Raw genomic sequence first — 24,716 nt, 5'->3', positions numbered from 1 at the left:
TTATTGGACAAGGAAAGCTTGTCGCAGGAGCACTGGAGAAATTTGATGCAAATATGACACATAAACTAACTTAAGTATTGAGAGAAAAATAAATTGTAGCCTGCTGTTCTGTACTGAATCAAAAACATCTACTCAAAATACAAAAACGAATACAAGAAACTGACATGATGATCTCCTGGACAAGCAGGCTGAAACTGGTGATAGGCACACTGTGGGTTATGTTGAGGTTAGAACTTTGAATAATGAATATAATATACACATATTATGAAGGAATGCTAACACACTGGCATCACAATAAAGCAAGTGAAGGTACTGTTCAAATCACTCACTATTAAAACATATATATAAAACCAAAGTTTGCAGAGACGTTATAGTTGGGCTAACATTTTAAACGTACAAAACCATAGAAATTCACCAGTTACAGTTAGAGTTATCTCAAGTAACTATAACTTAACTCTTACTGCAAATATTACATTGATATCATCAATGATGTTATCAAAGATGTCATGAGTGCAATATTTTGTGGGGTCATTAGCAGATAAAATGCTTTTTATATAAAAACTAGGTCCTAACTATAACTACCTAGTGGCAAGCGCCACCAGGTAATATATACTGTATATATATATGTATATATATAGATATACATATATATATATATATATATATATATATATATATATATATATATATATATATATATATATATATATATATATATATATATATGTTGAAATACCCCTTGGAAAATGAATTTATAATGTGCACTAAATAAATATATGACTATGAGCAAGCTGCATTGGAAGAAGTGTGTGCAGGACTTAGTAAAAGTAAAATAAAGTATGTAAATGCTAGTATTTACCACCCTGTATTATGTTTGAAATTGCCAATAATCCAGAAGAAACACAATATATAATTAATTAAATAAAAAGAGACAAAACTCACCCAGAAAAAGGGTAGTCTGCCTACAGCTGTATTATTAATTCAGAATTGCTAATTTGGGCACTAGCAACTTGCAAATGTTATAAGATAGCATAGCTGTTATGTTGGGAATCATAGGGCAGGTGATCTATCATTGTCTAATTGCCTTTTTCAGGTTGTACTGTAGTAAGAAATTAATCCGTATTAGAACATTGGAATGCTGGAGGCTCCATTGAAAACAATGGAGTGCTGCGGGCTTTTACAGGCCGGTAAAAGCCTGCAGCGCCAACATTCCAATGTTCGCTTTGTTCACAGCAGCAGCTGTGAACAAAGCCTCACGGAGCCCGAGGGGATTTAAATCCCCTCGGTCTCCGTGATTTTTTTTTTTTTTTAATAGAACATTCTGCCCTGTGTGGCAGAATGTTCTAATAGCCTTAGAACCCGCCGTAGCGGGCTCTACCGGCTATTAAAGTCCCTCTCCCTTGTTAAATGCCCTCGCCTTCGGCTCGGGCATTTAACGCGGGGAGCGGGCCTTTCATAGCCGGTAGAGCCCGCTACGGCGGGTTCTAAGGCTATATTATAAAATGGGTGGAAACTAGCTGCAATTGGTTTTTGAGCTGCAGATTCCTTAAAAAAGTAGCCAACTGTTGGGTAAATACCCTTAGCTTTGATTTTAGTCAGAGAAAGAAACAGTGAAACAGCCCTATAGTTAGACAATGTAATGACAGCTTCCTGAGAAAGAAGGTGACAAAAGCTCTAAGCATTGTTGGCACATGCTGCTCCAAAAAGAGGAAGAAATAAAATGATGTATAGTTGTGGGTATACATTTAATTGGACCTGTCAAAAGGCAGGTTCAGCCTTGGGTCAATGTTACTAGAAGTGAAATGAAACACATATTTACAATATTTGTGAAAACCTATAGATTTTACAGAGAAGCTTTAGAATGAAGACCTCATGATAAGAGAGATTTTAAACTATAGTAAAACATCTTCTGCTGAATTGGGACTGTGAACAACATCAGCTTATAGTAATAAGAACAAGCTTTTTTCAGCAAAGCTTTAAATCTCCTTGAAGTCACACGTTGCTACATTTAACTATCTTGCATTCTCACTTCACCAAATGTGTACTTTTATTTCACACAGAATTTACCCTGAGGTCGGGCTTTTACGGCACCAAGGATCACAATAAGCTCATGCTTTATGTTTAGTAGATTCCATAAAAGAAATGAAAGGCATTCTGTACTCAGAATTCAAAGCATGTATAAAGAAGACTAAGGCTATCTAGTATAACTAGAATATTTGAATGTTCTGATGATTTGGAGGAAGTGAACGATATTAAGCTACAGTAATAAGAAAAAGCTTTTTCAGCAAAGTTTTAAAGCTTCTTGAAGTCACATGCTGCTCCATTTAACTATCTTTTATTGTTACTTCACCAAATGTGTACTTCTATTTCACATAGAATATCTCCTGAGGTTGGGCCTTTACAACACTAAGGATCACAATTATCTCATGCTTCATGTTAGTAGATTCTACAAATGGAATCAAAGGCATTCTGTGCTCAGGATTCAAAGCATTTATAAGGAAGACTAAGGTGATGAAGGTAACACACACGTAAGCATATTAAAAGCAAGCTTATCCTCAGGACCAGTGTTGACACTAACAGGTAAACCAATGTGATATCTCAAATAAGATTAAATAAATAAAACAGGGTACAAGTAGGTTAATACATAAAATATATAAAGATAGCAAGAAATATTTTTTCCAAGCTTCACATTGGGATACAAAGCAAAACAATTTAAATGCAGGGATAAATACATTTAGGCAATGAAATTAGAGAGTTAAGTAATTACTTTTCGAATTCATAGTATAAAAGAGTTAGTTTCAGAACAATTGATTGACTTTCTTTTCACAAATATAGATTACTTTGTGTTTTGTAGTTAATGCATCCATCCACCAACCAATAAACTGTAAACTGAATGCAGGTTTCGTATATAAAGATGAATTCAGATGACATTGTTAAAGGTTTTGAAATCACCTACTTATCATTGTGGTTCCTCCTGCAAGGGCAGCTTTGGTACCCTGAAAGAAGTCATCAGCAGCAGTCATTCCCATTATAGGCATCTGTAGTCTGGTGTGGACATCGATTCCTCCAGGTATAACCATTAGCCCATTAGCATTAACTGTTTTTACTCCACCAGGAACAATAAGATTTTCTCCAATTTGCCTGTAAACATGACCAGATTCCTTCAATTATTGAACTGTATTGTATTATAGTTTTTTCATAATGTTTACCACCTCTATGTGGGGCACCAAAGCACTTAACCACTGGGATAGCAAGTAACACTGTGGTGTGTAGATGGAAGAAAGATGTTTATCTTTTGAACCTCTGTGGGATGTGTGTTTAGGTCATGCATGAGGGCCACCAAGGTGTAGTTATTATGTTATGGAATGCAGCGTCTGGCAGTGTGATGGGAAATGATATGTAAGTTATAGATATGCAAATTATAATTGTATTAAGAAATTAAACATATAGGGGGCTACACAACACCTGCTAAGCCATAGGTGTTTCAGGATCTAGTGAACACAACCATGAAATTTAAAAGCATTTGTCTGAATATGAATCATAAAAAAATATTTGTTGAGTTAAAAAACGTTATGGTGCTGAGACCATCTCTTCAGTGAATATACAAATGTATAAAGGATTGTCATAGTAACTTTAGTGCAGGTGCATTACTACAAGTCCTGTCATTTTGCACTCTTCCAATTCACGCTCTATTGGGCGAACTCATGACAGGCCCAAGTGAAAGCGCACAGCTCACACTGGTTCGTTGTTGCGTCTGAGTGCTGAGCATATCTGCTGTGCACTGAAGCTTCAACCTGGGATGAGTCCCTCTCCACAAAATTCCTTAACACCCCATAAAAGGGGCATTAACAAATGTTACCTTATTTTTGGTATGGCAGATCAGGGGAACATAAGGGCAATGGTGACCCATGGCGTGGGGGGCCTGAGCTCCAGGGGACACTCTACAACACTGAGCACAAGCAGAAGGTTCCTGGTCTGAAAGCACCTGCTACATCTAGAGCATGGGGGGACTCATGTATTTAGCAGGGGAGGGGCTCACGGTTAGATATGCCACTGCATGAGGGCTGTCTCCAAAAGGTTGGCCCAGTTCTAAAGTCCAAAGATACGCAATTACCAGAAGGCCTTTATTCCAGCGCTGCCTGGTAAATAGCAGATAAGGAAATTTAAGGCACAGGCATACTTATGCCTGCAACAGATGGGGGGGAACAGCATATGCTATGGGCAGCTGGCATCATCAATGGCAGCTTTTGTGCAAATCAGGCATGATCAAGATATGCAGAAGCTGCACATATAGGCAAATCATATATTTTATTAATTAGGCCCAATGAGTGGCTTAGTTTTCACAGAATATTTTTTTACAAAGACAATTGTCTAGAAAACAGTTATTCTGAATGTCTGTATATTAATTCCTTAATGTTGATGCATGAATACAGTATGCTTTTTATGTTATTTTAGAGATTATATAGAATCTTCTCATATATATCTGGAGACCATGAAATAGTTATTATTATTATTATTATTATAACTATTATTATTATTATTATTAGGGATTTTTTTAAGCACATGGCAACCCGCAGGAATCCCAGCGCTGATTGAGTAACATAGACTGTGATCGCAACTTTCAAAGTGGTTTAATTCTGAAACAGCAAGATTTTAAGCCGTTTACTAAAGGACAATTCATTATCAACTCTCCACAGGTTACGAGGCAGAGTGTTCCAGAGTTCTGTTACATTGTGCCTGAAAGATCTTCCTTGACTTCTGGCCCTTTTGAATGGCAGGACCACAGTATTGGAGGATCTCAGAGCTCTACCAGGGTTATAGGGAGCAATCAGCTGTAGGGAGATGGAGGAGCCTTGATTTCGAAAGGCTCTGTGTGCAAGGCACAGTGCTTTGAAAGTGATCCTCTGCATGACCAGGAGCCAATGGAGATCAGCCAAGGCTTGCCATGCTGAGAGGTGCCTGGGGATGTTTAGTAGTGTCTTGGCCACCGCATTCTGCATCACTTGAAGTTTGCCAATTACGGCTTTTGGCGATCCCAGGTAGAGGGAATTTCTGTAGTCCAGGCAGGAGAGAATCAGTACCTGGATTACTAGCCTCCTGGAAAGAGGGAGGATCAAGTGAAGAATGTTTCGCAACATTCTGAGGATCCCATTGCAGCAGGGCGAAGGTTTTGGTTGCCTGAGTCTCCATGGAACGGTTGTGTCCAGCAATACCCCTAAACTTTTTTTAACCCTTTTGGGGCCAGGGGGCAGACTAGACGGTCTGGCCACCCAAGGGTTTTTGGGGGGTTTATGTTGTTCCCTAGTATAATCAGCTCAGTTTTGTTTCCATTGAGCTTAAGGCAAGATTTGTCCATACAGCTAGATACCCTCTGCAGGCATGGTCAAATTGAGAAGGGCAGCATATTCGCAGTCAGGGGTAAGGGAGAATACCAGCTGAGTGTCAAATGCATAAGACACTAATGATACCCTAAAGAGCAATGAAATTTTGGGCAAAGGCTGCATGTATAGGTTGGACAACGTGGAACTCAGGGATGACTTTGCTGTGTGAACAGTCCACATCAAAAGTAGAAAGGATGATAAATTCTATCACAAGCAGACTTTTGTTATAAAAAAATTAATTTTAGGTAAATGTCTTGATCTTTATTGTTGAGAGGTGTAATTATAAGATGGCTCATCAGTCAACCAAACATTATATTTCGCAATGACAAACGAGGCAACCTCTTGTTGGTTAAATAATCTTATAATCTTCATAAAAATGTATGAATTTAAATGGGCCAATTTTCAATGTACAAATTTATGTCTCAACTCATGCAGTCTTTAACTGTTTCCTCCATTGCCATATATAAGAATTTCTTTACCCAGAGTCCAAAACTCTGTTATTTTTGGTTAAAATGTTAATTGATATAAATTCTGCCAAGTAGTTGTTTCATGGATCCACACCGCTTTTCATAAATAAAAAGTGCTTTGTTGCACAAAAGTTCACAAATAACTTGTCTTAATTGTTAAACTTAGTGCACAATCCACATGGTTCTGTTTCAAACTAGGGCAGTAGGGCAGTGCCGAAATGTCCATGGAAGCATGTATGTGCTTTCAGCTTGGGCTATGCAACCACAGGATATGCTCACCTCAGGCATATTTATTTAGTTTAACGTCTTAGTGAAAGAGTCAATATAGCATCTTATGACTGAAGGACTCCTCCTTTGTTAATGTGGAAGCAAAGTCCCTCTGGTGGAAGTTAAAGGTTCTTAAATGGCCACTCATGAGTTCACTGAAATGACAATAACTTAAATTGTACTAAGACAGGAGTTACAATAAGGGGGTCATTCCAACCCTGGCGGTCATCGACCGCCAGGGTGGATGACCACGGAAGCACCGCCAACAGGCTGGTGGTGCTTCCCTGCCCATTCTGACCGCGGCGGTAAAGCCGCGGTCAGAAAAGGGGATCCGGCGGTTTCCTGCCGGATTTCCCCTGTCTGGGCTGAATCTCCATGGCGGCGCTACAAGCAGCGCCGCCATGGAGATTCCGACCCCCTCCCCGACTGGTGGCCCTGAGAATCGGCCTAACGCTCCCGTGTCCCATGCTGCTGCAGGATGAAGGAGAGGACATAGTGACCCCCTGGACCTGCCTAGACCTGGAATAAAGGAAAGGTTGCATATAGGTGAGAGGGGAAGGAAAAACGGAGGTTGAAAGACACTACCTAGGGAAGAAGGGACAAATGGATGTAATGCAGCTAGGGACTCCACCCGAGTAAAATGGCCACGCTCTGGGTCACCAGAATGGACATCACATTGATACTCGAGGAATAAGAACACTACACAACAACATAGGCAAATAAAGCAAAGGCTACACCCTCAACTAGGCAGCAGACATATCCCCTATCCAACAGAACTACTAAGAACCCGGGCCATAACACTCCCTTCATTGCCAAGATAATATGGGTTGGACTTATAGATTACCCTATCTAGGTTAAGCAAGTACATGACTAACCAACCTGGAGACAGGGTCCAAGCTTGAAAAAGTAGTCTGGGCAAAATGGGGAAATCGCGAGTGAGACCCTCTCAGGTGATTTCTGACGGTTTGAATATGCAGGAGATGCTGCCAGACCAGATGAAGGGGAAAAAGATCATACCCACCAACATGCAATCTCAATTCGACAACATTTTGGCAGCAACCAGTGATACTAAAACTGCTCTTCAACAAGACATTGGGGCCATTTCAGTGGGCTTGGGGTTACTATGAGCTGAACACCGGAAATTTGTGGAAAGAGTGCAAGAGGTGGAATGTGGCCTAGCAGATATACGACCAGCTCAAGAAGTAATGATACAGCGAGTAGCAGAACTGACCGACTGAGTACAAGATTGTAACTTCGTGCGGAAGATGCAGAAGGCCACAATAGACACAATAACATCCGAATGGTAGGGCTTGCGGAAGGAATAGAAGGAAAAGATATGGTGGTGTACCTTGAGACTTGGCTCCAGAACGATGTGGCCCCAAACAAACTCACGCCATTCTTCAATTTGGAGCATGCGCGCAGGGTTCCCGCCAGGCCACTGGCCCCAGGCAGACAACCACGTACAGCAGTGGCTGAATTGCTGCATTATCGAGATAAGGATATTATACTGCACTCTGCATGTAAAGATGGCCCTTACGCCGTTGCGAATGGAAATGTGAACATGTTTCCTGATTATACGATGGCAGTGCAAGAAAAAAGAGCTGCATTCTTTTAAGTGAAAAGAACAGTGAGAGAGATGGGGGTACAGTACTCACTACTGTTCCCTACTAAAATAAAAATCCTAATGGACGGCGAGACACACTTTTGTAAGGACCCCCGTGAGGCATGGGACTGGCTGGAGGCACATGAGACAGGATTTCCCTGGATAGGGAAGAAACACAAGCACCAAGATGAAAAACAGGGACCTCCTGGGACACGCCAGAGATTTTGATGACGCAAACAGTAAATGAGGCCCACTTTGTTGCAAAACCACATGGAGAGAGAAGCAGCGATCAGAGTGGCAGTCGACACTGCAGGACAGCGCAGCACGGAGTTCTGCTCCAGGACTGATGCAGGTGGATCAACAACGGACTCTGAGGCTGACAGAACGGATGCTGAAAATGACGGGTCACCAATGGTAAGACCACAGTCAGTAGACGGACTGATATAACCAACTACAAATTTCCACTACGTACTAGCATGGACATAAAGGATTATCAAGCGCTCTGGGATGAGAATACGGACACCCAAATCAGCGAGCAATAATAGAGAAGAGAGAATTATAGACCACTGGACACGAGGTCCAACCAGTAGCTGAGGAAGACGTAAACTCTCCCTTTCGAATAGGACACACCTGAGGTAGACTATTACAACATCAGACATGCAGGAGTGACATGGCTGGCTGGGAACTGCTGGCAATTCCCCCCCACATCCATGCTCTCTGAGGGAGCACCAGGGAGCTGAGCAGGAGATGTGGTTTCAATCACAGAAGTTGTTTTATTTGGGCGGAAAGCCAATTGTGTCCGGCCCTAGGATTGCAGAGTTCATTGTGGGATGTTGGTTTAAGTTTCAACGAAGCAGGAATTGGGTTATTTGGTGGTCTGAATAGCTGGGTTGGGGCAGAGGGTGGGGGCTACTTGATACCTTGTACTTTCTAGTATAACATGGCTATCACAACACATCACATGCATGACCTGGAATGTTCGGGGTCGGGGACTGGCGGCCAAACATTACAAAGTCTACCAATACCTGCAACGCAGAGGGGTACATATAGCGATGTTGCAAGAGACCCACATGATGGGGGTAGAGATAACATGGTTGCAATGGAGAAGGCGAGGCTGCCTTTATGCTACCTTTCATTCAGCTTATGCAAGAGGAGCACTACTCTGGATCAAACCAGGAGTGACGTTTGAGTCTCTGAGTGAGCTCATTGATAAGGAGGGGAGGTATGTACTGATTTCAGACAGGTTATGCGGGAGGGAGCTCACCCTTGGTAACATTTACGCACTAAATCAGGACCAACTTGGTTTTCTCCATAATTTATCGGCACAGATGGGCTCAATCCTGAGGGGTGAATTAATGATTGGAGAATTTAATTGTGTAGATGACGTCCAACTAGACCACTCGACTCCACCATTAGAGGGGGCTCCTTCTTTTAAATTGGCCATAGAATTCAGGGAATGGATACAACAGTGAGCCCTCAATGATTTGTGGAGGCTCCAACATGGAAGGAACAGGGACTGCTCCTACTATTACTCACACATGCATAATTTACATACCAGGATAGACAGACTGTTCTGCTCGGCAAGGCTATGTCAAGCAGTGTAGGCTACAGAGTATCTAGGACGTACCCTTTCAGAAGGCTGCTGAAAACAGCATGAGATCAGCAGCAGGATTGGTTAGGTTTGCGTTGGCTGCAGGAAATCAACTTAAACTACATACCATCCTTTCTCTTTACTGTGGCCCAGCAGCAAAGCCTGATCAGCCCTGAGGTCATTTTGGGCAACCACCAGCTTCTGGCTGCCACAAGTATTTCCCTGTGAGCAGCTGCGTGTGTAACTTTGCCAGATTCAAAAGGCTCTTCCCCCTTCTTTTTCTTGCCACCGGCAGGGAAGTGATCTGCATGCATAATCAGATTTTCCACCAGGATCAGCAGCAGCAAGCTAGCTCTTACCAGTCTACGAAAGCCTGTAGGGCCCCTCAGTGCTCCTTGGTGGCCAGCAGCTCCTGCCACCGATCCAGCCTTAGCCAGCGGAGCACAGGTATCGGCTCCAGGAAACACAGGTGACTGTCGGTACTTGTGGCTTTAAGGCCCATGACAGACAGAAGGCTGCACACCAAAGGAATGCGTGCCATTTTGTAGGACCTTTTGTTTGCCTCAGTGTGCCCTTAGATGACAGGAACATGGACCGGTCTGGACCACCACTGCACGCTAGGGATGGGCCCAAGCCATGTAGAATGAGAGCCCTGGACCCAACCCTGCGCTGGAGGAGCTGATGCTGAAGCACGCAGCCCAGGGATGAGAAACATCATGGGCAGATTTAAGAGAAGTGACGCTGCACCCAGTGCAGTGCCACTTTTCTCGTGCCCCTTAGCGCCCCCCTACCGCCACCATGTGTGCACCATATTTAAAAAATGGAGGAGGGTAGGGAGCAATAGCATCAGAATTTTTTATGCTATTGATGTACTGTTCAGAGTTAGCTCCAAAATGTTGCCACTAACCCTTAACAGTACATAGGGGCCCATTATAAATAACGGTGTGCCCTCTTTTTATGCCTGCAGGTGTTAAAAATGCCACAAAAAATGGTGCAAAGAAATCTTTTAGGGAACCCATCACCAGGACCAAAATCCAAGGGGAGGAGGGCATGTAGCCATCCTTCCCTGAGTCTTATTAGGCTCACATGACCTCATACCCCAGGACACCCAGAGTCAAATATAATAAAAAAGGGAAGGGGGGACAGGCGGCCCCCTCTCACTGAGCCTTTTTGGCCCTTGAGATCCCATTCCCCCCCCCCCTGGACAAACCAATAAAAAAGGGAAGGAGGACTGTGTGCCCCCACCCTGAGCCTTTCTCACATCTCAGAGACCCCATTCCCCGCGGCTGTGTTTTTTGTAGAGGGGTGGGAGCCATATGACCAAATCTGGCATAAAGCTCACACGGTATGGGGAAAATCCAAAATGGAGCATTGGTTAGCAACCTCGTTTCTGATAGATGCATGAGCGATACTGGACTGAAGGTTGAACAACTGATGTGCTCTCTTGCTGACATGTCAGACTGAAACACTGTACCTTTTTCCTCTAGATGCAAATTGTTATCCACATAATGATGATGACATTGATTTGTACACTGAGCATTTGAGTACTTTCATAAAAAGAGTTTTTAAAAAATGGCAGAAAGCTAGATCTTGGTCCAGAAAGTGTGCTTTTTGCAATTTGGTCTAAATCCGTTTAATAGTTGTGGAGTTATTAAAGAAAAAAGATGCATGTATATCTAGGTACGCTGAGGGTCTGCAGTTCTTAGAGATCTCAAAATGAGATATGATTTGCTGTCAAAAAGTAAAAAATAAAAATTAAAGCAGAAGGGGTTAGGGTAGGACTACCCAGAACCCTGGGCCTGGTGGTGGGGTCCACAGGGAACCCATTGTGGGGCAGAATTTGTTTTTTTACTTCCTTTCGATTTGTGATTCATCCAATATTTTTAAGAAAACAGATGTGGTTATCCATGGTTGCTTTTTTTTGCTCCCGGGTGGGCCAGGTCCTGGGGGAAATGTATTTATATATTACAGAAATGGGGCACAAGTGCCCCCCTCTTCCAAAGGCTGATTATGGTTCCAAGGACCCATCAACCTGCGGCCAACCACCTGCCACACACACCGAAGGCCGTGCATGGCATGGGGTTTGCTGCATGTGGGAGGTTGACCGCCACACATGCCTTATATTCATATTTTCTCCAGATGAGTATGACTATAACTTCTGAATTTCTCTGTTTTTTCTATGTTTTGGTGTAAAATGTGAACCTAACTATAAATTCCCTGTAACCTTTGTTCTATTTATGCTACTCCCTCTAGGTGGGACCAATCTATTGATCTAATCACAAGCCTGCTTTCAGCTGGCTGGAGCATATTTAAAAGCTCCGACCCACTGGGAGCAGACTTTGTGTTTGCTCCAATTTGGTGGGAGATTAAAAAATGCTCAGACCAGGGAGGAGCAAACACGTTTTCCTGCCCACACCAGTGCAGACACGAAAATGGCTGTGTCCAGGGGTGAACTCACTGGGACACAGCAAGTGATCCGGCCATGGCGGCTGGGGTCACTGGAGCCATTAAAGGCTCAGGGAAGGGGGCCCCAGCCCCCCTTACTTATAAATAGTTTATGGGCCCAAGGGGGATGGGGTCCCTGGGGCTTTTGATAGCTCAAGGAGTTGGTACACATGGGACCCAAAGTGTCCCATGGGATTGCAGCAACAATTGCCATTTTTATAATTTTGGCTGTGGGAGTGTATTCTCTGGGTTCCCCCATGGGCCTACGGTGGAAGAGTATCCCTACCCTGCCTCCTAATCTAACTTTGGTGCCCCTGTGAGACTATTGCAAGCCTCTTGTTGACTCAACTGTCCAGATATACAAATATTTTTAAACCTTAATTTTTCAAAAACTGAATGGATTTTCAACAAATCATAAAAAGCACAATCTGCATTCCAAGATCTAGCTTCCTGCCAAATTTGGTATAATTTCGATCAGCGTTTTTTGCAGTTTTTGCTGTAGCCCTGCCTAAAGATGTCTGTGGAAAATGCATGGGGATTTTTTGTTTTGGGACCTCTCCCCCTTTTTTCTCAGCCCACGCTTGACGGATAGGCCCAAAACTTTACAAACGCACACTAGGCAAAAAGAACAAGTTACTTACCTTCAGTAACGTATTATCTAATAGAGACTCAATCTAGCTGCAAATTCCTTACCTTAGAACTTCCTGGCATCAGCATGGAATCTGGAATTTTGTCTTAGCCGTACACTCTGCATGCCGTTGGGTGGCATCATTTGAATCCGCGTGGCTTCGTTGATGTCATCGAAGCCATCGGAGACATCACGGTTGCCTATAAAGGCACCACCCCGGCACGGTACGTCAGTTCTTTTTCCCACAAACTTCCATGCCAGAAGCGCAGAGCCATGAATGGAACTAATAGTTCATCTGCGCAAAAAACTACAGCCCTAAAAGTGACAATCCATGACCCTATTAGACATATCCACAGAGCGGGGAGGCATGGGCGGGTGTAAGGTAATCTGCAGCTGAATAGAGTCTCTAGCAGATTATGTGTTACCAAATGTAAGTAACTTGTACATCTGCTAGAGACTTCTAGCTGCAGATTCCTTACCTTAGAATACATATCCAAGCCATAACCTCCTGGCAGTGGGCTGCAGATAGATCTTCTTACAATAGAAAGTCCTGTAGGACCGAACGGGCAAAGTGTCTGCCTCTCCGGACCTGATTGTCCACGCAGTAGTGTTTTGCAAATGTGTGCAAGGATGCCCACGTAGCTTCCTGACTGATATCGAGGACTGGAACATCCCATGCTAGTGCAGTGGTATCAGCTTTGCCCCTGTAGAATGGGCCCTCAAGCCCTCAGGAGACAGCTTATTGGTCAGTCCATAGCAGATATTAATTCAGAGGATGACCCAGCTTGAAATGGTTAGTTTCTGCACTGCCTGACCCTTCTTTTCTCCCACGTACCCCACAAAGAGTTGATCATCCACCCGGAATTCTTTAGTGTGGTCAAGGTAGAATGACAACACTCTTTTTGGGTCCAGTCAGTTGAGTCAATACCTCTTCCCTAGAGGGATGCAGTGGAGCAAAGAAGGTGGGCAGAGGGATATTCTGACCCAGATCAAATGGGGTCACCACCTTGGGAAGAAAAGAGGCACGTGTTCTGAGAACCACCTTGTCTGGGAACATAGTGAGATATGGTGGCTTAGATTAAAGAGCTTGCATCTCACTCACCATCCTGGCAGACATTATTGTCACTAAGAAGGATGTCTTCATGGTGAGTAGCCAGAGAGGACAGTTGTGTAGGGGCTTGAAGGGAGCACACATGAGAAATGTGAGGATAGATTTAAATCCCACTGAGGCATAACAAAGGGCGTGACGGAAATCATATGTACAAGCCCTTTAAGAAATCTATCTACAATTGGTGAAAAGTGAAGGCTGATCAGGCAGCCGAAGGAACGCTGATAAGGCAGAAGGATACAATATGAGAGTACCCAAAGCAGAACACTTCTGGGCAAGGGATTGTATAAAGAGTAGGATATCAGAAAGATGATCAATAGATCTTTCTGCACAATAATATACAAAGGGGGTCATTACAACATTGGCGGTAAAAGGCGCTTACCGCCGTGCAGAAGACCGCCAATACACCGCCGCGGAATTCCACCACAGCTATTATGACCCACATCTCGGAATCGGCCGAAATTCAGACACCCACACAAGTCCGCCACAACAAAGGTCAGTGATAAACTGGCGAAAACAAAACCTCCTCCGTCACGCCAACAGAAACACGCCCATGCAATCACGACCCACGAATTCAACCGCGGTATTCCATTGGCGGTACACACCGCCGCGCTCAAAATACACACACATCTCCAAAACACCGCCACATTGCACAATTCCAAATACGCACACCTGATACACATACAAACACCACTCCCACACACCCAACATAATATAAAACACACACCCACATCACCCACAAACCCCTACGACCAAAAACTGAAGACGAAGGCGACAGACAGAGACTACAGCAATAGACAACCCCACCACACAGAGGCACACAACACGATCACCCATACAACATCCACGCTCAAAACACCCCACACCACCACACATCACCACACTCATCAACACATACACCACCCCACACATCACCTACACCACCCCATGTCATGCCAAAGACACCCCAGGTTTTCCGAGGAGGAGCTCAGGGTCATGGTGGAGGAAATCTTACGGGTAGAGCCACAGCTATTTGGAGCACAGGTGCAGCACACCTCCATAGCCAGGAAGATGGAGCTATGGCGCAGAATCGTCGACAGGGTCAACGCTGCGGGACAGCATCCAAGGAATCGGGAGGACATCAGGAAGAGGTGGAACGACCTACGGGGGAAGGTGCGTTCCGTGGTCTCCAGGCACAACATCGCGGTTCAGCGGACTGGCGGCGGACCCCCACCTCCTCCCCCACAACTAACAACATGGGAGGAGCAGGTCTTGACCATCATGCATCCAGAGGGCCTCAGAGGAGTCGGTGGAGGAATGGACACTGGTAAGTCAAATCTTAACTATCATATCCCCCACCCTACCTGCATGATATCACACACCCCCACCCTCACCCCCTCCCCTATCACTCCAACTCCTCACTAATGTACTAATAACACAAACCACACATCCCAACACCAAGCCCTGCATGACACAACTAAGCATGGACACCCATCACTAAAGCATGGCCACTGCACATACCCATAACAACCCCCCAACCATCATCACACAAGCCCCCACACAGGAATGCTTGCACTGGGGTACACGCGCACCCACCCATTGCACACCATGACACACACACATGCAATAATCATGCTCTTATACCCCTGCAGGACCACTACGTAACGTCACCACACAGGAGGGTCCAGACATCTCCACTCCACTCACAGAAGAGGCCCACAGTGACGACAGCAGCTCTGGCCAACTGGATCCAGATGACCAGCCCGGACCATCGTGGGCCTCGGGACAGTCAGTTCCCCTTGCACAGGCACAGCCCAACACTGAACTTCCACCCTCTGGTAACACCAGCACAGCACCCACCCAGCGGGCCCATATCTCCGTACCCAGGACACGTCAATCAGCTGTGTGTCCACCACTACAGGGAACCCAGGATAACCCACCACCCCAACAACAACAGGGACCTGGGGGCAGTGGTAGTGGGCACACGGTCCAGGGGACGGAGGCACAGGAACACAGGGGAACTGGGAGGGCTGCTGTGCGACAGGGGGCGGACAGGCCAAGGGAACCCACTCTCCACTAGGCCCTCTCCTCCATCATGGGAGCATACCACCACTCCCAGGAGACTATGGCTACGGTCCTGGCCAAGTTTCAGGAGACCCAGCGCCTGCAGGACGAACAGTATTTGGGGTTCAGGGAGGATCTCAGAACCATCAGTTCCGCACTGGGCACCATCGTAGGGGTGCTGAAGGACATACAAAAGACCATGAGGGACACCCTGACACTAGCCTGGACGATGAACTGCCCACCACCTCCGCCGGCACTCGTGGATAGGACGCCCCGCCACAGGACCACCACACCAGCACCCCACCCCCTGCAGACGGAGAACCACCACGCAAGCGGTCCCTGAGATCCAGGAACAGGACAGAGCAAGATGGCAAGACCCCCGCCAGGAAATGAGACCACCCTGATTGTCATCCCACTGTCTCACTTTGTTACCCTGTCCAGATTGGAACTGCCCCAGCTCCACTTCCTATGCCCATATGGGCAGTGCACCTGTGAGACTAATAGACTGGACTCAGCCATGGACATTCCTCCTCCATCACCCATCACCATTTTGCCACCCCCTCCAATAATTAGCACTTCAATAAACACCCTTGAACCACAAAACAATCTGGAGTCAGTCTGTGATTTTGAAAATGTGTATTAGCAATGACAGTAAATAAATGCGTTTTCAAATGTAATGCCAACATACCTATGTCACACATCACAAGTCCATGAAGGATGCAAGCAGATGACACACGTTGGTAACCACACCTGTGAAACCGTAATGGAAATGTACAACTCAGTTACCAAATACTGCTTCTAATTGACAGACAGGATAGAGGTAGAAGTGTGAAAGTGAATGTAATAGTAAAAGAATTGTTCTCACCTGTGTGTCACTGGAAATATTGCTGTATGACTGACTCCCTGCTGTCTATGTCTTCTTTCTCAGCTTCCTCCTCATCACTGTCCACAGGCTCCACAGCTGCCACAACACCGTCATCTGGACCATCCTTCTGCAGAAAAGGCACCTGGCGTCGCAAAGCAAGATTGTGAAGCATCGAGCAGGAGATGATGATCTGGCACACCTTTCTTGGTGAGTAGAATAGTGAACCACCTGTCTTATGGAGGCACCTGAACCTGGCCTTCAGGAGGCCAAAGGTGCATTCGATCACCCTCCTAGTCCGCCCATGGGCCTCATTGTAGCGTTTCTCTGCCCTGGTCCTGGGATTCCTCACTGGGGTCAATAGCCATGACAGGTTGGGGTAACCAGAGTCCCCTAAAAGCCACACACGGTGCCTCTGGAGTTGAACATCACATAAGGGATGCTGCTATTCCGCAGGATGTAGGCGTCATGCACAGATCCAGGGAACATAGCATTTACCTGGGAGATGTACTGGTCTGCCAAACATACCATCTGTACATTCATGGAATGATAACTCTTCCGGTTCCTGTACACCTGTTCACTCCTGCGTGGGGGGACCAGAGCTACATGGGTGCCATCAATAGCACTTATGATGTTGGGGATATGTCCCAGGGCATAGAAGTCACCTTTAACTGTAGCCAAATCCTCCACCTGAGGGAAAACGATGTAGCTCCTCACGTGTTTCAGCAGGGAAGACAACACTCTGGACAACACGTTGGAAAACATAGGCTGGGACATCCCTGATGCCATGGCCACTGTTGTTTGAAATGATCCACTTGCAAGGAAATGGAGCACTGATAGCACCTGCACTTCAGGGGGTATTCCTGTGGGATAGCGGATTGGTGAGATCAGGTCTGGCTCCAACTGGGTACGCAGTTCCTGGATTGTGGCACGGTCAAACCTGTAGGTGATGATCAAATGTCGCTCCTCCATTGTTAACAGGTCCACCAGCGGTCGGTACACCGGAGGATTCCGCCATCTCCTCAAATGTCCCAGCTGACGGTGACTAAGAAGGACAACAGCGACCACAGAGTCAACAAATTCTCAGGTATGTACCCACAGCTACACAGATCACGACACCAAATACCAAACTCTTCCTGTATGTGTGTTGAGTGTAGGCCTAGGTATGTGTGACGCAGTAGTAAATGAAGCCATGTGGGCCCCTGAAATGGCGGCTGCCTGACCTCTAAAGTGGGACAATGGGATGTGAGGTATCTGCGCTGGCGTTGTACACCGTTGCGGTAGGCGGTCGTAGACCGCGGCGCAATGCTGCATTGGTTAACATTGGACCCTATGGGTCCCAGGAGCTAATGATGAAGTGCGCCGGTGGTGATGATACGCACCGCCACGGACGTCACCGCCGCGGACGTGACCACCATTTTCTATCTGTTCAATCACTCGATACCTGATCTTCGACAGGACAGGACCTACACTGCAAGTGCTGCTGTGACCTCGGTCTGGAAGAGACAATGGCTGCTGCGTCTGGGGAAAGGGCCCCTGCCTTCACTTCTCAGGAGTTGGAGAAGCTCGTGGACGGGGTCCTCCCCCAGTACACGCTACTCTACGGTCCTCCAGACCAACAGGCAAGTACACAGGGAGCACGTTGTATGGGCTAAGCTGGGTGGAGGGGGCTGGATGTCAGTAGGAAGGGGGCAGAGTTCTGCGACCATGAAGGACTGTGAATGCATGTGCCACATGGCAAGGGTAGGGATGGGGGCCACTCACTTCGACGGTGCAGTTGGTAATGACTTCTCTTCTTCCCCTGTACATGTCATGGAGGTCAGCGCCCACCAGAAGAAGGACATTTGGCGTGCCATCGCCAAGGACGTACGGACCCTGGGGGTCCACCAGAGACGGGGCACCCACTGCCGTAAAAGATGGGAGGACATTCGCCGCTGGAGCAAGAAGACGGCGGAGGCTCAGCTGGGGATGGCCTCCCAACTTGGGAGGGGTGCCCGTCGCACCATGACCCCCCTAATTTTCCGGATCCTGGCGGTGGCCTACCCTGAGTTGGATGGGCACTTGAGGGCATCACAGCAGACACAAGGGGGTGAGTACACTCTCATTCTGCGGACTTTTCCCGCAGTGGAGGGGTCTGGGTGGGGGAGGAGGGCTGTGGGTTTCCCTAGGCCAGGGCGAGTTACGTAGGCTAGGCCCCTTCATAAGGCATGGCCCTGTGGCCCTCCACCCCACCTCTGTAGAGTGCCAAGTACAGGTATACATACCGCTGTGTCATCTATGTGGACAGATGACACTGAAAGCCATGTAGGCCATATCCCAGGAATTGCATCTGTAGAGGCCAAGAGCACGGCGTGGTGCAGGGGGCTGCTGTGTCTGTATTGTCCACCAACGGTAGTGGTAAGCCATGCACGCAACCTGTCATTCTTCTGACGTCCCCCCCCCCTTTTTGTGCTCTCCCTGTTCTTTTGTGCATCAGCATCATCAGGCGGAGGTACAGTGGCACCGGAGCATGAGGGAGCTGCATCCCACATGGCCATGGAGGGCCACACCACAGACTCTGAATACATCAGTGTGACGGAGGGCGAGGGGAGCTTCACGTCGGTCACCGGATCAGCAAACAGCGACACGGACTCGTCTGCCGATGGGAGCTCCCTTGTGGTGGTGGCACCATCTGTGCCCCCCACTTCTACAGGTACAGCTGCCACCCCCCACCCCACCAGCACCGCCCTCCCAGCAGCCCCTCAGCCTTCGCTCTGTGCCCGCTCACCCAGGAGGGTGGGCATCACCTTCGCCCCAGGCACCTCAGCCCCTGCCCCTGTCACCTCTGCTGCCCTCAGTGAGGAGGCCATTGACCTCCTCAGGTCACTCACTGTTGGGCAGTCTACCATTGTGAATGCCATCCAGGGTGTAGAAAGGGAGTTGCAACACACTAATGCATTCCTGGAGGGCATTCATTCTGGTCAGGCTGCCCATCATCGAACCCTGCAATCTCTGGCCTCAGCACTGATGGCAGCCATTGTCCCTGTGTCTAGCCTCCCCCTCCAACTTCCTCCACACAGACCCAATCCCCTGTACCTCAGCCTATCCCAACCACACCATCAGACAAGCATGCACACACCTCAACACACAAAATTAGCTCAGGCAAAAATAGGCACCACACATCCCACAGGCACTCACACAAGCATCACCCACATACAGACACAGCAACATCCACTGCCTCCACTGTGTCCCCCTCCTCGTCGTCTCCCTCCTCCCTCCCAGTGTCGTCTACACTCTCACCTGCATGCACTACATCTACAGGCACTAGGACTCGCACCAGAACACCCAGCACCACACCCCGCTCACCTGCACTCACCACCCCCACTACCATTTACACGTCCCCTGTGTCCACTCCCAGTGTGTCTGTGACGCCCCCTCCCAAAGTACACAAACGCGGGCACCCACACACCCAACATCCATCCACCTCACGACAGCCTCCAGTACCTGCACCTGCACCCAAATCACCTAAAGTTACACCTCCTACACCCACCTCTTCCTCCACTTCCAGACCCCCTCCAGCTACCCATCCCAGTGTTCGTCAGAAACTCTTCCTCAGCAACGTTGACCTCTTTCCCACCACCCCCACCCCTCCAATTCATAGGTCCCGTAGTAGCACCTCAGCCAAAAAAAGTCCGGTACCAGTGGTGCGTGTTAAAGGTGTGTGGAGTGCACCGGCCACCAGGGCAGCCGGTGTGACACGGAGCCAAAACACTGCCCGTCCACCCCCTGTAAAGCACCTTAAGTTGGAAAGTGGCCGACGGGAGAGGGTGAAGACTCCTGCCGGCAAAACAGCTCACAAGGGTCCCGGGGGGAGTGCTGAGTCAGCTGTGACTCCTCCCAAGGTGGTGAAGGGGCAGAAGAAGTCTCCAAAGTCTGGTAAGAGCAGCACGGCGGAGAAGGCCGCCATCCTCCCCACCGGCCGGGACGCCACTGCCAGCACTGTCGTCACTGGTCCGGAGACCACCGCCAGAGTCAGTGCCCTGGAGGGCAGCAGTATCGTCAATGGTCCGGAGACCACCGCCAGAGTCAGTGCCCTGGAGGGCAACAGTATCGTCACTGGTCCGGAGACCACCGCCAGAGTCAGTGCCCTGGAGGGCACCACTATCTGTCGTCACTGGTCCGGAGACCACCGCCAGAGTCAGTGCCCTGGAGGGCAGCAGTATCGTCACTGGTCCGGAGACCACCGCCAGAGTCAGTGCCCTGGAGGGCAGCACTGTCGTCACTGGTCCAGAGACCACCGCCAGAGTCAGTGCCCTGGAGGGCAGCAGTATCGTCACTGGTCCGGCGACCACTGCCAGAGTCAGTGCCCTGGAGGGCAGCACTGTCGTCACTGGTCCGGAGACCACCGCCAGAGTCAGTGCCCTGGAGGGCACCACTATCGTCACTGGTCTGGAGACCACCGCCAGAGTCTGTGACCTGGAGGGCCCCGGCAGCCACAGCCCCACTGGGCTCTGAGGGACTGTCATGCCACACACCGCTGCACAGGTCAGAGACAGCAAAGGCAAGCACCGCTGAACAGGGCAAAGACCGCCATGGTGAAGACCGCTGAACAGGGCAAAGACCGGCATGGTGAAGACCGCTGAACAGGGCAAAGACCGCCATGGCAAAGCACCGCTGAACAGGTCAGAGACAGCAAAGGCAAGCACCGCTGAACAGGGCAAAGACCGCCATGGTGAAGACCGCTGAACAGGGCAAAGACCGCCAAATCAAGCATCGTTAGCCCATGTGCAGCTGGGACAGTGACGGAACTGGGACCGTCACGGGGAGCGTGATGCACTCTGGGCACCATTCCCCCTCCAGAACCAGTGGAGACCTGCATCCAGTCTGTCTGTCCTGCACAGGATGAAGCACTCTGGGCACCAGTCCCCCTCCAGAACCAGTGGAGACTTGCATCCACTCTGTCTGTCCTTCACAGGATGAAGCACTCTGGGCACCAGTCCCCCTCCAGAACCAGTGGAGACCTGCATCCACTCTGTCTGTCCTTCACAGGATGAAGCACTCTGGGCACCAGTCCCCCTCCAGAACCAGTGGAGACTGTTATCCACTTGAGAGACTGTGGCTTTGCACTCCCCAGGATAAAGCAGTGGGCAAACCACCCACTGTAGAGACTTGAGAGACTGTGGCTTTGCACTCCCCAGGATAAAGCAGTGGGCAACCCACCCACTGCAGTGACTTCAGAGACTGTGGCTTTGCACTCCCCAGGATGGTACAGTGGGCAAACCACCCACTGTAGAGACTTGAGAGACTGTGGCTTTGCACTCCCCGGGATAAAGCAGTGGGCAAACCACCCACTGGAGTGACTTGAGAGACTGTGGCTTTGCACTCCCCAGGATAAAGCAGTGGGCAAACCACCCACTGTAGAGACTTGAGAGACTATGGCTTTGCACTCCCCAGGATAAAGCAGTGGGCAACCCACCCAGTGGAGTGACTTGAGATAATGTGGCTTTGCACTCCCAGGATGGTACAGTGGGCAAACCACCCACTGTAGAGACTTGAGAGACTGTGGCTTTGCACTCCCCAGGATAAAGCAGTGGGCAAACAACCCACTGGAGTGACTTGAGAGACTGTGGCTTTGCACTCCCCAGGATGGTACAGTGGGCAACCCACCCACTGTAGAGACTTGAGAGACTGTGGCTTTGCACTCCCCAGGATACATCAATGGGCATGGAGCCCCTTCGTGGATCTGGCGTGGTGCTGTAATCCGGCTGAGGTGCCCCCCCTTCCCTTGCCCCTGAGGTGCCTGTTGTATTTCTATCTGATGCCCCTGCAGTGTTCTCTTCGTTTGTGGACAGGTATCTAGTGTGGGCCTCGCCCATGCATTGTGGGCCCAGTGGTCCACGGACATTGATATGTGCATACCTGCAGTACTAATCGTGATGTATGATTTTCGAATGTTTATATATATCTGTGTATATTTGGTTACTGTATTTTGATACATTACAATGCTTGAACTGATTTCCTTTTGTCTTTGCATTCTACCGGGGGGGTTGTGGGTTGTTCCTGTTCTGTTTGGAAATGCATTGGTGTGTGTGTTGTAGTGGGTGAGGGTCGGGTTGGGGGTGGGGGTGTTGCGTGTGTGTGTCCCTGACTTTTGCCTCCCCCCTCCCCTATGTCGTAGGTGCAGTACTCACTGTTGTCTTCGGCGCCTACGTTGCTGGTGTTCGTAGAGGAGCAGGAAGACAAGCACAGGGAGTATTTGTAGTTCGGGCTCCATGGTGGCCTCCTTCCTCGTGGAGTGTGTTGGGGTGAGCGTTTTCCCATTGCAAAAGCTGTTTCTGTCACGTTTTTATCCACGGTGAATCCGCCCCGGAAAAGGTGGCGGATTGGCGGGTTGTGATACTGTGGGCGGTACATTGTCTTCCGCTTGTCTGTTGGCGGTGACCGCTGCGCTGCTTGTCTGTACCGCCGTGGCGGTCGGAGTGTTAAAGTGGCTGTCTATGTTGGCGGTTTCCACCACGGTCATAATTCCCTTTTATTGTCCGCCGGCCTGTTTGCGGTATTACCGCAGCTTTAACACCGTCCGCCAGGGTTGTAATGATCCCCAAAGTGTTTCCAACGGCAGGCGTATACCATTTTAGTGGAGTGATGCCTGGCTGCCAAAATATCTTTACAGATTTTAGAAGGAAACCCAAAGGCTGTCAACCGTTGCCGCTCAATCTCCACGCATGCAGATGCAGAGTTGACAGGTTCAGGTGGAGAACCTTCCCCTGCTGTTGCGACAGAAGATCCTCCCGAAGGGGCAGAGTGATCAGAGGATCAATGTTCATTTTCAGAAGCTCGGGAAGAAGACTCTCTGTGCCCAATCTGGAGCCACTAGGATTACTTGGGCCCATCCATTCTCGATCTTCTTGAGAACTCTGGGCAGAAGTGGTATGGGCATAAAGGCGTACAGGAGGCCTGAACTCCACTCGCGATGAAAAGAGTTGCTGAGTGATTGCCGCTTTGGAAACTCCAACGCAGAATACTGCTAACATTGCGCGTTCTCTACAGAGGTGAACAGATCTAACCGAGGCTCTCCCTACTGCTGAAAGAGTCCTTGCGCCACCTCTGGGTGGAGTCACCACTCATGATCCACTAGGCATCGATGGCTGAGTTTGCCTGCTCTGGCGTTCCGAGAACCTGCCAGGTGTTCAACAACCGGGGTTATGCCCTGCCCTTCCAGTAATGTCCAGAGTCGCAGTGCCTCTTGAGAAAGGGTCCACGATTCCACCCTGCCCTGCTTTTTGCAGTACCACATTGCGGTAGTGTTGTCCATGAACACCTGCACTATCTTCCCTTTCAAAATCGGAAGAAATGTTTTCAATGCCAGTCTGATTGCCTGGAGAGCCAGTAAATTGATATGGAGTAGGATTCCACTGGAGACCAGAGATCTCTGATCTCCACCTCTCCCAGATGGCCACCCCATCCTAGAAGTGAAGCATCTGTCACTACTGTGAAATCTGGTTAGGGAAGGGAGAGGAGTCTGCCTCTGACCCAATAGCAGTTCACTAACCACCACTGCAGATCTTTTGCAGTTCACTCCGAGATCTGAACTGTGTCAGTGAGATTTCTCTGACACAGTGCCTATTGGAACTTCAGGTCCCACTGTAGAGCCCTCATTTGTCATCTGAGATGCTTGACTAACAGGATGCAGGAGACCATGTGGCCCAATATCCTCAGAGTATGTCTCACAGAAATCCAGAACAGAGACAGAAACATTGGTATCATAACCTGAATATCCTGGACTTGCTGCTCAGGAGGTCAAGCCCGGTGGGTGGGTGACGAGAGCCTGGGGCGTAGGAGCCTTCAACAGCCAGGCATGGAAGTAGGGGAGGACTGAAATCCCTAACCTGCACAGATGAGCTCCTACCACTGCCATCACTTTTGTGAACACCTAAGGGGCACTGGTGAGACTGAAGGGAAGCACGTAAACTGAAAGTGCTCTTGGCTCACCTTGAACCACAAGTAACACCTCTGGTTAGACAGGATGGGGGCGTGAAAATATGTATCCTGCAAGACCAGGGCTACCATTTAGACTCCTTGGTCTAGGGCAGATAAGACATGAGCAAGAGTGAGCATCTTGAATTTCTCCTTTTTTGAATAAGAGAGTGACGTTCCATAAATCCAGAACAGGGCGAAGACCCTTGTTCTTTTTGGGAATCAGAAAGTAACGGGAATAACAACCACTGCCTACTTCTGACATTGGGGCCCTTTCTATAGCTCCCTTGGACAAGGGAGTGGTAAATTCCTCGTGGAGCAAGATTATGTGATCCTCCATCAGCCGTTCTTTTAATGGAGGCATA

General features: G+C 48.3%; 1 protein-coding gene across 2 annotated transcripts in view; it reads right to left on the bottom strand.

Annotated features, from left to right (window-relative positions):
- The window catches only part of DPYSL4 (dihydropyrimidinase like 4), a 164,647-nt gene that overhangs the window by 111,021 nt on the left and 28,910 nt on the right, over nt 1-24,716 (bottom strand). For both annotated transcript variants that reach the window (XM_069239749.1, XM_069239750.1), the window contains exon 3: nt 2,957-3,141. In XM_069239749.1, coding sequence (XP_069095850.1) covers nt 2,957-3,141 — 185 coding nt within the window. The remainder of the gene's footprint in view (nt 1-2,956; nt 3,142-24,716) is intronic.

Source organism: Pleurodeles waltl, chromosome 6 (assembly GCF_031143425.1).
Source record: "Pleurodeles waltl isolate 20211129_DDA chromosome 6, aPleWal1.hap1.20221129, whole genome shotgun sequence".
Classification (NCBI taxonomy): Eukaryota; Metazoa; Chordata; class Amphibia; order Caudata; family Salamandridae; genus Pleurodeles; species Pleurodeles waltl.
Note: the sequence above shows the minus strand (reverse complement) of the source record. Positions and strands in the feature narration are given on the sequence as shown.